The sequence below is a fragment of the Sebastes fasciatus genome, chromosome 17 (assembly GCF_043250625.1).
Source record: "Sebastes fasciatus isolate fSebFas1 chromosome 17, fSebFas1.pri, whole genome shotgun sequence".
Lineage (NCBI taxonomy): Eukaryota > Metazoa > Chordata > Actinopteri > Perciformes > Sebastidae > Sebastes > Sebastes fasciatus.
In genome coordinates, this window is record NC_133811.1 from 30,726,490 (window position 1) to 30,742,174 (window position 15,685).

The window sequence follows — 15,685 nt, forward strand, 5'->3', positions numbered from 1 at the left end:
GGAAGAACAGGAGAGATGAGATGCAATATTTTACAAAAGAAACTAAATGAGTGTTATAAAACATTATTTCAGTATCTTAGACAAACTAGTATGATTGGAAAAATATGAAGTTGTTTGTTTTCTTTTTCTTTTCTTTATTTTTGGGGATATAGTGATAATGATCCCCACTCCAGACCACTTGGTGGCGGTAATGCACCAAATCGTTGTTTGCCAACCGTCAATAAACCTCAAAGAAGAAGAAGCAGAGCTGTGACCCTTGTTTCTGATTGTCTGTCACACAGCTGTTTATGGTTTCATGTTACATCATGTTTTAATGCGTCTAAATAGATAAATACGTCACAGACATTATACCGGAGGCTGTTTGTAATCAATATCATGTTTTACTTTTGGAGAAGTGTTAGTTAGTCAGCTCACCTTCAGGTGAGACTAGCTCAGTTTGTTTGCACACCTCACAAACAAAGTGAGGTTAATCCAGAGCTCACATTACCTAAAGGTTACAACCCAGCATGGCTGCTTCCACAAGGCTCATATCAAGGTTGGCTCTGGTCACTGGTACGTTTCTATCTCACCATGCATCAGTCAGCAGGTTTCTCTCTGCAGGATGTTTTTAACCTTTTATCAGTTCAGTCTGTTTAAACCAACTAATGCTGACGTCATCTGAGCACAGCTGCTTCCTAAATGTCCTCTTGAGTGACCTTGTGGAAGTTGTGGTTCAGAACTATGTTTTATTTATGACTTGTAACTAGTTAGGGAGCTTTTTGGGTTTAGCTTTGGCAAGTTGAACCCCTTTGTGTCACGTTTGTGCAATGTAAATACTGTAAATCTACTGTTATGGATATGTGCAATAACATATGCTGATCACCCTGTGCAATAATTATATAATTATCTGACGGACACTTTGTGCAATAATCTGTCAAAACTGTCATCTCATCAATATACATATTGTATTTTTATATTTTATATTGTATTATCTTTTCATTAGCACCTATGGGATTGTCACAATCTAATTTTGCACACTAATCCACACCAAAACAACCAAGATAAAAGCTCATTGAATTAGAAACAAATAAAAGATAAATAAAATACAAGGAAATAAAAATAAAAATAAATAAAAATTAGTAAAAAGTAAAATAAACACTATAATGATGATGATAAATAAAATAAGTATTACAAATAAAAAACATAAAATTATAAAACACTTCATAAAACCCAAACTTAATAGATAGGTTTTTAGTTTGTTTAAAAAAATCTATATTTTCATCTCCTCTCAGCTCCTCTGGAAGGTTGTTCCAGCGGCCGGGAGCGTAATGGTTGAAAAATGATCCATTCAGTTATCAGAATCTAACAGACATGTACAGTATATTCCATAAATATCTATGACATGGTGTTATGTACTGTGTGGAGTTACAGTTTGTTGTTTTTAATTGAACTACCACAGGGTTTTTCATTGTTGCAGGTTTTCTTTTTTTAATATTGGCATGAATGTCATTTTCTGGCAAACATTCTGCTCACTGTTTATGACTAAACATGAAAGATCAAAGGTTTCTGTTTATACTATAATACATGCAACACATTGCTACATAAATACATTTACTGTAAACACAAATGTGCATATCCTTTTTCTGTGGTTAATTGTGAATGAAGGTCTGAACCTCTGGGTTAATCAAATGGAGGTCAAAAATGACCTTGATTGACCTTCTTCCTATCAAATATATCCAGAGAGGAGCTCCTGGTGCACACAGTCTTCCCTCACAAACAATGAATCCCTCATAACGTCATGAAACAAGCTGCAGAGTTTTGTTCGGTGCATGCTGTCCGTCACACAGGCATCACTCTGACTTCATGCTGCTCTCTCTTCCCTCTCAGGAGGAGGCAGTGGAATCGGGCGGGCGGTGTGTCAGCGCCTCGCCTCCGAGGGCGCCTCCGTGGTGGTCGCCGACCTCAACGAGGAGTCGGCCAACGAGACCCTCGGGAGCCTCCCGAGTGGCCTGAGAGGACAGGGACACATGGCGGCGGTGGTGGATGTGTCGTCAAAAGAGAGCGTGAAGAAGCTGGTCACGAGTGTACAGGTGTGTGGTGCAGACAGGACATTAAAGTCATGACCCGCAACCTCGTCTGAGAAATGCATTCTTGTTAGAATGCTGCAGGGACTGTTGCACGTTTTCTTTTCTGCTAACAGTTGATGTCCTCTTCCTTCTGCAGACCCAGTACTTTCAGCCTCCCTCAGTGTGCGTGAACGCAGCAGGCATCACCCAGGACGACTTCCTGCTCAACATGTCGGAGGATCAGTTTGACAAAGTCATCCAGGTCAACCTGAAGGTATGCAGCCGTGACACCCCGGGGCCTGCACCGCCAAGCTGAGCTGACAGCTTATCCGGCTGTCTTTGGGCTCAACTCTGGTTTTTCCAGTTTCACAAAGTTAGCTTGCTTTTAACAGGGGTAACCTACGCTGCAGGGCAACTTCAACAGCCCGACTACTGACCTACAGGACTACCTACGCTGCAGGGCAACTTCAACAGCCCGACTACTGACCTACAGGACTGCCTACGCTGCAGGGCAACTTCAACAGCCCGACTACTGACCTACAGGACTACCTACGCTGCAGGGCAACTTCAACAGCCCGACTACTGACCTACAGGACTACCTACGCTGCAGGGCAACTTCAACAGCCCGACTACTGACCTACAGGACTGCCTACGCTGCAGGGCAACTTCAACAGCCCGACTACTGACCTACAGGACTACCTACGCTGCAGGGCAACTTCAACAGCCCGACTACTGACCTACAGGACTGCCTACGCTGCAGGGCAACTTCAACAGCCCGACTACTGACCTACAGGACTACCTACGCTGCAGGGCAACTTCAACAGCCCGACTACTGACCTACAGGACTACCTACGCTGCAGGGCAACTTCAACAGCCCGACTACTGACCTACAGGACTACCTACGCTGCAGGGCAACTTCAACAGCCCGACTACTGACCTACAGGACTGCCTATGCTGCAGGGCAACTTCAACAGCCCGACTACTGACCTACAGGACTGCCTATGCTGCAGGGCAACTTCAACAGCCTGACTACTGACCTACAGGACTACCTACGCTGCAGGGCAACTTCAACAGCCTGACTACTGACCTACAGGACTGCCTATGCTGCAGGGCAACTTCAACAGCCCGACTACTGACCTACAGGACTACCTATGCTGCAGGGCAACTTCAACAGCCTGACTACTGACCTACAGGACTACCTATGCTGCAGGGCAACTTCAACAGCCCAACTACTGACCTACAGGACTACCTATGCTGCAGGGCAACTTCAACAGCCTGACTACTGACCTACAGGACTACCTACGCTGCAGGGCAACTTCAACAGCCCGACTACTGACCTACAGGATCCAGACAGGAACTAAAGGCCTGCATTAAAAATAAAGGGACCATTAATAAAGAGCAACAGATATGGGTGTAGGTCAGTAGAATCAGCTGTTCCAGAGAGCTTTTATTGAGAAACACAGGCATCGTTTATGACACTAAATATAATGATGACGATTTAAGTTGCTGATTTTACGTTTCCTCCTGTCAGCCTTAATGCTTTTACTCTCTCATTCAATCACTGCAGCTCAGAAAAACTTTGTGATAAGAACTGGTAATGAATAGTATATTCTGTTGTCTTTTATTAGAAAAAAATCTGTTAATTATCTCCCATAATTATTAATGCAACATTTCAATCAGGCATGAGCTGCCTCTCCTCTCTGCTTTGGCAGCAGAAACAGGGTTACATTATTATTAGGGCTGTCAATCAATTAAAATAGTTAATCACGATTAATCCCACATTTTGTATCTGTTCTAAATGAACCTTAAAGGGAGATTAGTTAAGTATTTAATCCTCTTATCAACATGGGAGTGGGAAAATATGCTGCTTTATGCAAATGTCTGTACATATTTATTATTGTAAATCAATTAACAACACAAAACAATGACAGATATTGATCCAGAAACCCTCACAGGTACTGCATTTAGCATAAAACAATATGCTCCAATCATAACATGGCAAACTGCAGCCCAACAGGCAACAACAGCTGTCAGTGTGTCAGTGTGCTGACTTGACTATGACTTGCCCCAAACTGCATGTGATTATCATAAAGTGGGCATGTCTGTAAAGGGGAGACTCGTGGGTACCCATAGAACCCATTTACATTCACACATCTGGAGGTCAGAGGTCAAGGGACCCCTTTGAAAATGGACATGACAGTTTTTCCTCGCCAAAATTTAGCGTAAGTTTGGTTATTTAGCCTCCTTCCCGATAAGGCAGTACCACATGGTTGGTACCGATGGATTCATCAGGTTTTATAGTTTCATATGATGCCAGTATCTTCAATCTTGCTTCAAAACTGAACCCGCTACCACCTAAAAATCCCAAGTTGCGTTAAAAAAATTTGCGTTAACGCGTTATTATAGCGTTAACTTTCACAGCCCGAATTACTTTTAAACTTTTTTATGTGCATCATATTCATCATAATTTGTTCATCATCAGACAGCCCTTCATCTCTGTCTTTCTGTTACCAGAGAACAGAACAGAGTGAAGTGATTTATTCAGTCTTCTTTCCTCCTGCGTCTTTCCCAGGGTTCATTCTTGGTCATCCAGGCTGTCTCTCAGGCTCTAGTAGCTTGTGGAGCACCCAAAGGATCCATCGTTACTGTGGGCAGCATTGTGGGAAAGGTGAGATACCAGCAGGCTGTAATATTAATATTATATAACATTATATATATTAATAATATACAGTATATAATAAAGCTGAAGCTTCCCAGTTTCTATCCAGAAAGGCATTCCAATAAGTGTGATAGTGGGATTGTCCCGAAGTGTTAAATGTTAAAGTGAGCAGTACTTTCAGTCTGGACCTGTCTTTTATGGGACGTGTCCACAGGGAAGTTTTTTATCCTGAGGGATCACCTCGCTTCCCAGCGTTGGACGCTTGATGGGCTGCCACTAGACACTGGCTGCTGCTTCTAGCTTTTAAACCGGAAACTTTCTTCTCTTATGTCACGAACATAGTTCACCGAAATGTGCTTATGAAAACATTTTATGCGAGAAATAACGGTTAGTTTAAAAGTTTCTCGGGATGTTTCAGAGGCAGCGAGTCGTACCGCAAATCTTATGCACATCAGGGGCCAAAAATGAGCCTAGACCTCAACGTGATGCAAATGAGGAGCGGCCAACGTGACGCCCCCGTCTACCGAATTGTGCCGCCACGCCACCAAAAAGCACGACTGCTTACAAATGCCAAGTTCATAGTACATGACAAACTGCATGTGATTATCATAAAGTGGGCATGTCTGTAAAGGGGAGACTCGTGGGTACCCATAGAACCCATTTTCATTCACACATCTGGAGGTCAGAGGTCAAGGGATCCCTGTGAAAACGGCCATTCCAGTTTTTCCTCGCCAAAATGTAAGTTTGGAGCGTTATGTAAGCCTCCTTCCCGATAATCCAGTCTGACATGCTAGCTTTAAAACTGAGCCCAATACAACCTAAACATCTCAAGATGCGTTAAAGAAGTTAGTGGCGTTAAAATGAATTTGCGTTAACATGTTATGGCGTTAGCTTTGACCGCCCTCAAACTAAAACTCTAAAACACAATATGAATGCGTAGTTGGTTTGAAAGCAAACACATTCCAGGAGCTGGTCAATGAGCTGTTCAGTCGTCTGTGAAAGTGTCTGCTGGGAGATTTGAACTTTGGCTGTTGCATGAAAAACCTCCAGTGACACGTTACCTAACGCATTGTTTCCTCGTGTCCGTGTGGTTAATGTTTGTAGGTGGGAAACATCGGACAGGCAAATTACGCCGCCTCTAAAGCAGGAGTGGAGGGTTTAACCAGGTCCGCCGCCAAAGAGCTCAGCAGGTGAGACGAGTGTGATGCAACTCTATCACATCAGGACACGCAGAGCTGACTACATTTAAAGAAGAATCCTCAGTCATTTGCTTTTCTTCTTTTCCTCCAGGTTTGGGATTCGGTGTAATTGTGTGCTGCCGGGTTTCATATCGACTCCGATGACAGATAAAGTTCCAGAGAAGGTTATTAGCAAGGTACAGCACACACACGGGTACACACACATTTAGTAACGCTTCATCTATCAGGAGGGAAATCACCACTCAGGTCTAAACTGCCGTAGTAATATTCTTGTAATGTAAATTGCATTTTGTGCATTTCCAATAAGAGAAGCCATTTAAAGTTTAAAGTTCAAGACGTACCAAACAAGTTGGACATTGCTGGCTGTGAATTAACGTCATAATAAAATGTAAACTTCCCTTTAATACAGTAAACAGCTCTCGGCGATCTTTAAACCACAGCAAATAAAACTAAAACCTTCTGCATGACTAAATATTACCAGAGGCCTGTACTACCAAGCCAGATCAACATCCCCAGGGTATCTTCTCCTTAACTGGCTTCACTAGCCCTAACAAACGAGATCACGCTAAGCGGACATGGACGAGTCTACTCTCAGCAGAGCGGCACATTTTACAAACCAAGAGACACTTTAATATTAGACAAATACGAAGAAGTTAAACACATAATCAGACTAATAATAACACCGTTGAACAAATTGCAGATGTGTGAATGCGTAAATTAACAGACTTATTAATTTAATGCCCTTTAGCAACTATGAGGCGTGTATGAGTATTTCAGCCTTCTTTCAGCTGCATCCACAACTTCGGCGGTGTGAAACGGACTTGAGAGCAAGTAAAAAAACATAATTCAAAGTGGTAAGCACCCACTTTTTCTCTCTTACTTCACCACTCACTTCCCACTTCCCGACCTCGGGCTTCACCAGATATAACTTTGTTTTTTTTTTGGTGCTTCCGTGGAGTTTGTGTTGGAGTCTGATTTGTGGTGGGGGGCTGGTCGTTTGTTGGCGTTAGTGGACTCCATGAACGTTAGCTATGGTTGCACACTCTTAGCCGTGAAGCGTGCATGATGTCACACCTGTTAGATTTTTCCCAGAAAAACGGGTCCGGGTTCTTCACACTAAAAGTAGACTACAGGCTGGTAGAGGAAACCCAGAAAGTCGCTTAAGGTCTCATATTTTAAATTAGGTTACAACCTGTTGACACATTGGCAATAAAAAAACGATTAAAACACATTTATACATGTAACGATGTACATACAGTCCCTTTAATTATAATCTCCAATCAAATGAAACCACGGCAGACGGTCCTGACTCTCTGCTCTGCTCATCAGTAACAGTACCGTCCTCCGTCACTCTGTCCTGTGTCATGTGTTTTTGTGTTCAGATGACGTCCTTGGTGCCTCTGGGAAGAATGGGAGAGCCTGCAGGTCAGTGAAGCCTCGTGTTGATTTATCACTTTTGTACATATTTATAACGGAGAGGATGTGTGCTTTTCTAAACTCCCAACAACACCGGAGTCTGAACTTCTGAAACATTTCTCATGTGTGTCTCAGATTACTTATTGCTGCTGCTGCTACAGCGAAAACAGATTTTACTGGTGGACACAAAACACTTTGAATTGTTATTTAAAATCTCCCCACACCTGTGATCCTGTCATCTCCCTTTGGTTTTCTTCCTGTGCAGTGAAATTAAAGGACAGGGATATGGATTGTATCTAGTCTTCCATCCAAGACCCCATCACACTGTTGACTTGTCCTTCTGTCTGTCCCCCTCCAGAGGTCGCTGATGTCTGTGCCTTTCTAGCTTCAGATGACTCTCGATACATCACAGGAGCCAGCGTGGAAGTGACAGGTAAAGCATGATAAAACACACTTTTAATAATTACATGTCTTTCCATCGTGCTCTGAACTGTGTGTCCGTCTCTGTCAGGTGGACTTTTCATTGGATAAATGGGTTGTCCGTCACACTGTTGAAGACCAATGGGAGGCCAGTTCCTTCGTAGGTATTATTAAATGATTCTACTTGAGTCCGCTCTTCAGTCCTGATTACTGTAGATTATGTTTTATACATCTGGTTGTGAACATGTACTATACAGTGTAATGACACTTGTGTGCCAATAAACACCTGTTTGTAATATTTCTGTACAGAATGATGTATTTTAATTTGGAAGCTTAGAATTAAAACTGTTTTACTATTTTACTAAAGCCTTCAGGTGTCTGTGAAGCCCTACACCTCACGAGCACGCCATCTACAAACATTTTTATTTTTTAGATTTACGCTGACTCTCTGAACGCTGTCCCTCCACCACAGCCTCTTTATATGTTCCATATTCTCTGAGAGCCTTTATGAACTTTACGAGAAAAAAAAATCATATTACGAGAATAAAGTCATAACTTTACGAGAATAAAGTAATTTGCATCTGCCGGAGCCGCAGGTTGCTGACCCCTGGTCTAGGAGACAATAATTGTGCATTGTAAGAGAAGCGTGACATTTCTAACATAGTTACTGAATACCATACGGTTTATTTTCAGATGTGGAGGGAGGTCAGATGTGACCTCCGAGGACCGTGAGAGGTCATATCCACGATGGCCACCAGTCCACCGGGTCTAATGTTCAAACACATTTAATGTTGGAACCAAACAGTGAAGAAAAACATTTCCATTGAAGGTGTCATACAGATGCATTATCTGTAGACTTCTATGTTTTGTTGAGACCTACCAGTAAATAAATCCTGGATATGAACATGAAGCTGATGGTTCTGCCTTATCGATGATATAAACCAATCATCTGCTAAGAAAAATGATGTCATCGTAACACATCCTGAAACCCAACAAGCACACTGCAGTCCAACCACCAGGCGTCACATTCATAATGTTGGTCATCATTTTGGATTCAGATGAAAAGGTAGATATTTGTTTTATATAATGATGGTATGGTCGGACGTCTTCTCCTAACCACTTCTCCTTTGACCTCGATGGAAACGGCATGAGGTCGAGGAAGGATATGAAGGAGGATTCAGAAGGAGTTAGGAAAAGACAACAGCAGTGTTCAGATAATCTGACTGCTCTTTCACTAGGCTCTGTCATTATGATGCAACGGCGGCGGATGTTAGTGACGTCAGTCTGCCGTGGTGAAACTACAATGTCCTGAAGATGGACTACAAAAGGCGCTGCTCCCCTCTTGCGTTCTGCAACTGCTCTTTCAATGACACGCTGCTTCACCTGCGGTGTGTGAAAGAGAGACACCACAGGTCCTCCTGCTGCTGGAACACTATCAACATATACAAAAGGATTATTTTACCCTAAACTTAGACAACCGGTGAAACATATCACTTCATTACCAAGGATGGAACTGAAATAAACAAAGGAATATATGATAAATAATGAGTTAATTGTTGGAGTTATGGAGAAGGTGTAGGACCAGATACTTCTTCCAACTTCTTTTACGACAAAATCATAAAATAGTATGTCGAAAAATTTAGTGAAAAAAAGTCATAGTATAGTATGTCGAAGAATTTTATGAAAAAAGTCATAAAATAGTATGTCGAAATATTTAGTGAAAAAAAATCATAGTATAGTATGTCGAAGAATTTTATGAAAAAAGTCATAAAATAGTATGTCGAAATATTTAGTGAAAAAAAATCATAGTATAGTATGTCGAAGAATTTTATGAAAAAAGTCATAAAATAGTATGTCGAAAAATTTAATGAAAAAAAATCATACTACGGTATGTCGAAATATTTCATGAAAAAAAGTCATAAAATAGTATGTCGAAATATTTAGTGAAAAAAAGTCATAGTATAGAATGTCGAAAAAGTTTAGGAAAAAAAGTCATGGTATAGTATGTTAAAATATTTAGAGAAAAATAATCAGAAAATAGTATGTCAACAAATTTCATGAAAAAAAGTCATAAAATAGTATGTCGAAATATTGTATGAAAAAAAGTCAAACTATGGTATGTCAACAAATTTCACGAAAAAAAGTCTGTCGAAATATTTAGAGAAAAAAAGTCATAGCATAGAATGACGAAATATTTCATGAAAAAAGTCATAAAATAGTATGTCGAAATAATTAGAAAAAAAGTCATAGTATAGTATGTTAAAATATTTAGAGAAAAAAAGGCATAGTATAGTATGTTGAAAAATTTTATGAAAAAAAGTCATGGTATAGTATGTTAAAATATTTAGAGAAAAAAAATCATAAAATAGTATGTCGACAAATTTCATGAAAAAATTATATAATATATAACCCTAACCCTAACCTATATAAAATATAACCTTAACCCTAACCCTATATAATATATAACCCTAACCCAAACGCTATATAATATATAACCCTGACCCTATATAATATATAAACCTACCCCTGACCCTATATAATATATAACCCTAACCCTAACGCTATATAATATATAACCCTGACCCTATATAATATATAAACCTACCCCTAACCCTATATAATATATAACCCTAACCCTAACTCTATATAATATATAACCCTAACCCTACCCCTAACCCTATATAATATATAACCCTAACCCTAACTCTATATAATATATAAACCTAACCCTAACCCTGACCCTATATAATATATAACCCTAACCCTAACGCTATATAATATATAACCCTGACCCTAACGCTATATAATATATAACCCTAACCCTGACCCTATATAATATATAACCCTACCCCTAACCCTATATAATATATAACCCTAACCCTAACGCTATATAATATATAACCCTGACCCTATATAATATATAACCCTACCCCTAACCCTATATAATATATAACCCTAACCCTAACGCTATATAATATATAACCCTAACCCTATATAATATATAACCCTGACCCTATATAATATATAACCCTAACCCTAACGCTATATAATATATAACCCTACCCCTAACCCTATATAATATATAACCCTAACCCTGTATAACATATAACCGGAACCTATATAATATATAAACCTAACCCTAACTTATATAATATATAACCCTAACCCTAACAATATATAATATAGGGTTAGGGAATATATATAACCCTAACTCTATATAATATATAACCACAACCCTAATGGAAAACACAAAGTAAAATTGACTACACTTCCTGTTTTCCTGTTGCATAACCCCCCAGTGTTATCTGGTAAACCCTGGGAGGAGACACTGGTCTCACTCCACTGTCGGGCACCGGGCATCGATGGAACCCCGCTCTGCCGCAGCCAGAACCGGGAACTTAGCAACCAAGCCACCAATGCCACACTGAGGACTGTTCTCTTGGTATATTTGACTTGGTCATTAGGAGTTAGACCTGAAAACAGACTGTGTCACATAAGGCTCAAACCCACAACCTCCAGTATTCAAACGAGATATCTACACACTGAGCTATCTGACCAGATACACTCATGACTGTTCTCTTCGTATATTTGGCTTCGTCATTAGGAGTTAGACCTGAAAACAGACTGTGTCACATAAGGATCAAACTCACAACCTCCAGTGTTCCAACCAGGTATCGACCACACTGAGCTATTTCACAAGTCATAATACAGCGTGTTAAAAAAAGAATCCAAAAAAGTCAAAGAATAAAATGTTGAAAAAAAAGTCATACTATATATAGTATGTCGAAAAAAAATCATTGTATAGTATGTCCAAAAAAACAATTAAAAGTCACAGTATAATGTGTCAAAAAAATAAAACAAGTCATAGTATGTAGAAAAAATGTATGAAAAAAAATAATATTACGAGAATAAAGTCGTAGGTTTACGTGAAAAAAAACAAGAGTCAAGCAGCTCTTTTTAAAAGATTATATATTACAGAAACAATAATTTTTAAAAAATGTACTTACACACATTATAAAATAATACTTTTTTCTCTTTTCAGCACCATATGTTTTTTATGTTGAAACATTTGTCTTCAACACAATAAAAACAAAAATATTTGAGGTCATTCTCTCTGGAGAATCTCAAGGTCAGATTTTGAAGTATGTTTTGGCCATCCTGCCCCGTTTCCCTGCTATAGTAAATACAAAAAGAAAAAGACAAACAAACAGATAAAACCAGACCCCTAGTATGATATCACCCATAGCCACGTTATACTTATAAAACAATAATCATATTTTAGTCCCATGGTGGCTGACAGAGCTGTCTCCTCCCTCTCACAACCTTTCTCCTCCCCGCTGTGGTCTCACGACAGAAAATGAAAAGATCAGAGGATCAATATTATTTAGCACCTCAGAGTAGATCAAAGCTGATTCAGTATTCCCATGATGCATCACAAAGCCCAGCGAAGCCTGAAACCAACACACGCCAAGTCAAACAGCAGCAACGACAAAGAGATGTGACAGAACTGGAGAGTCACCATTTAATCATTACAGAGGAAGCAAAATTTAACAGCACAAGTACAGTTGTTTGAAAAACACTAAAAAAAAAAGAAAAAAAAAAGGGATATTACAATAAAATATGGCCACAGATTCTTTGGTTCTACAAAAAGGAGTTTGGACAGGGGCGGGAACAGAAGCACCATAACTCAGGCTGGCTAGTTTGAGTTTAACATGTGAGTCACTCGCGTTCACTTGACGTTTTTCAAGTGTCAGCTGCAGGAAATAAATACAAAATATACCACATTTGACTGGAATATTTGGTGGTCCGTGTATTTTTAATCTCAAAGCACCCTGTTTGTTTTAAATAAATACATTAGAATATCACTATTTCTGTACAAATGGAATGTAATGCACATTTTCCCCAGTAAAAAGCTTCATGAAATTGTAAAAGAGACTAAAGAAAATGGAAGGACACAAAGTGAATACTAAAACGTTTATGCTTTTGGTATAATTAGCACCTTGCCACACACAGTTTCTTTTCAGTAAAGCATGCATTTTTTATTCACTGCTGTATGAAAAAAAAAGGAGGGAACTTTGAATCTCATATACATATTTAAAACCTGATGTTTCGTGCTTGGATGCAAAATCAGAATGGATGGAAAAATCAAAGTACTCTAGAAAGTGACTCAGCAATACTGGACTGGTGTGTGTGTGTGTGTGGTATAGCGACCCTGGTAGCCTGATCCGTGATCTAAAGGAGAAGAATCAGCCCTTTTAAATAAAAAGGCACCAGTAACATGCAAGTATAATAGCGTCAAGTTCAGCACACTTTACAAAAAAAACAAATGGCTTTTAAATTCACTGATCTAGGATCTTTGAATCTCGCATGCATGCAGGAGGTTGGGTTAACAAATGAACAATTCAAAGAGAGTGTCTGCTGAGGGAAGACAATAAATCCTGCGTCACACTGGACTCCAATAACCTCGCTGCATGACACCAGACAGATTGTTTGAGCACATTTTCAGACTCTTTTAATAAAGGTGGTCATGAAGAGAATGTTACAAAAAGTAGAGATTCACTTGGCGGCAGCCTAAACATGACAAACAAAAGGACCCAGCTGAGAGCTCTGTGCTGAGAGCTCTGTGTTTTCAATGTGAGCAACATGACTGACGAGTCGCTGGACTTTCATTAAGTTCTTACAGAACTAGACGACCAGGAGAGTTAGCCCCCCTTTTGTCATCATTTTCCGGCCAGTTCGGTGTCGTTGGATTTGATTTTGAGTAGAAGATCTTCAAGTACAAAACAGATACAAATCTGAATCTGAATGACTAAAGGATCGTTCAAACCATCATAGATGCAGACGGCTACACAGGAGCCTCTCGCACCTCTTGTCGGTCAGAAAAGGGGCGACTGTCAACCACGTTGCTCGCAGTGTGAAATTAAAGAAAAGGAAATGTCCAAGTGTGACCCTTTTTGGGGGGAGGGTGAAGGGGGAGGTAGAGCAGGTGAGATGAGTGGAAAAAGAGAGAGAGTGAGACAGCAGGGAGGAGAGAAGAGTGAGAGGGGGATCAGGCTTGACCTCTTCACCAGGCCGGCCTCTTTCGCTGCTGGTAAAGAAAACACCGTTTGATTCCGAAGAACACTCTCTCCTGTGGTTTCGTTTTTCTTCTTCCTTTCTCTCGCGGTCGTAGCGCCCAAACGATGGTCTCCTCTCCGCAAGTTTTTTTTTTTTCTTTTAATTTCTCTCCTCTTTACTTTTTGTTTGACGTCCATTAATTGTCGGGAGGATGTTGCGTTCCCCAGGCACGTACTTGAGCGTGAGTGTTTGTCTCACAACAGCATCTGCGTATGTAAATGTGTGTGTGTGTGTGTGTGTGTGTGTGTGTGTTTCATATCATTTACAAGTTAATTTACAAATTACTGGGCGTGTATGTTGGCGTGTATATTATATATAAGTGTGTCTCTAAGTGCATGTGTGTGTGTGTGTTGAGTATTTGTTGTTCTTTGCATGATGATTTGTGGAAGTGTGTGTGTGTGTGTTTTAGCCTTGGAAACAGACAGGTCCCACATCAAAGCCAAACTGCTGGTTGCTCTCCCCAAAGTCTGACACCTTGATATCCAGCAGAGGAAGATGCTCCACCTGCGGCGTGTTGATCTCCAGGACTGTCCTGTCGAAGCCCTTACGATACTGCAGAGAGACGGACACACGTGTCATATTTACAGGTGGCATGATGAAATAACATCATTTTAATTATGTTCATATTTAAGACAGTTCACAACTGATGAGATGAGGTGGCCCGGTGCTTGAAGATCACAACGGATTATTATTTATCTTTCCCATTCAAAACAAGTGAAAACATATCTTCCTACATAAAAATAATACAAAAATAAAATAATAAAATACTGATATTTTCAAACGTAAACTAAAAAGCCATCTCTTTAGTCTGGCATTATGTAGTGTTTTATAATTTTATGGTTTTTATTTTTAATACTTATTTTATTTATCATCATCATTATAGTGTTTATTTTACTCTAATGTATTTAATCAACATTTTAATGCTGATCATTATGATCTCTTTTATTCTAATTTATTTTATTACAATTTTATTATTTTAATATAATCTGCTTATTTTGTGTAGTTTCATAATTTTGATTGTTATTTTATTTATCTTCTATTATCTTAAACACCCATCTCTTATTGCTTTCTTATTCAATTAACTTATCTTGGTTGTTTTGGTGCATTAGTCTCCAAATCAATTTTTAACACTCTGTATTTTTGTCGATTGTCTGTCCAGCACTTTGAATTGCATTTGACTTGTTTGAAAGGTGCTATATAAATATAGTTTGATTGATTGATTTGATTCTATTTGTATTTCAATACATAATATCCAATAGACAGTAGATCAAAAGAGTCTTAAGTTAAGCTGAATGCTTCATTACATCCTGTAAATGTCGACAACAACACTGGTAGAAATTGAAAAGGTAGTTTTCAGTCACGACAGCACAAAGTGCAGTGGTGTGGTTTCTCCTGTGAGTTCCAGCTTATTATTATTATTATTATTATTATTATTATTATTATTATTATTATTATTATTATTATCATCATCATTATAGTGCAGCATTATCAAAGATATACTGTTTTCCACAAAGACTCAATAAGGTGTGTAAACTCACAGAGCAGCCGTCGACCAAGGCCTTGATGTAAGGGTTGGTCTCGTAGCTCAGCATCTCGTCGTTGGCGCCCTGGAGGTGCAGCGCCCTGTCGTAGTTGTTCTTGGCGCTCTTGTCGGCCCAGGCCACCGAGCGGTGGCAGTGGTAAGTGAGGGTCTGGCGGGCCTGGACGCTCAGGAGACGCAGGAAGCCCAGCTGGACCACGCCAACGGGCTCACCGGTAGAGTCCACGTAGGAGAACTGGGAGGAGGAGGAGGAGGAGGAGAGGAGGCAGTAGGGAAGAAAAGGTGGAAG

The 15,685-nt window shown here is 39.8% G+C and overlaps 2 protein-coding genes across 4 annotated transcripts in view; one reads left to right on the forward strand and one right to left on the reverse strand.

Annotated features, from left to right (window-relative positions):
• The first annotated feature begins 239 nt into the window (after positions 1-239).
• On the forward strand, positions 240-8,041 carry hsd17b8 (hydroxysteroid (17-beta) dehydrogenase 8). The gene is made up of 9 exons (XM_074613693.1): positions 240-552; positions 1,867-2,069; positions 2,203-2,319; positions 4,618-4,713; positions 5,809-5,894; positions 5,995-6,079; positions 7,286-7,328; positions 7,678-7,752; positions 7,831-8,041. Exons 1-9 carry the CDS (start codon positions 507-509, stop codon positions 7,848-7,850), a joined length of 771 nt encoding a protein of 256 aa, XP_074469794.1. The 5' UTR covers positions 240-506; the 3' UTR covers positions 7,851-8,041.
• A 6,086-nt stretch (positions 8,042-14,127) lies between these two features.
• Positions 14,128-15,685, reverse strand: part of col11a2 (collagen, type XI, alpha 2) — a 60,700-nt gene continuing 59,142 nt past the window's right edge. For all 3 annotated transcript variants that reach the window (XM_074613401.1, XM_074613400.1, XM_074613402.1), the window contains 2 exons: positions 15,395-15,631; positions 14,128-14,408 (listed from right to left, as the gene is read on the reverse strand). In XM_074613401.1, coding sequence (XP_074469502.1) covers positions 14,262-14,408; positions 15,395-15,631 — 384 coding nt within the window. In that variant the 3' untranslated portion in view covers positions 14,128-14,261. The remainder of the gene's footprint in view (positions 14,409-15,394; positions 15,632-15,685) is intronic.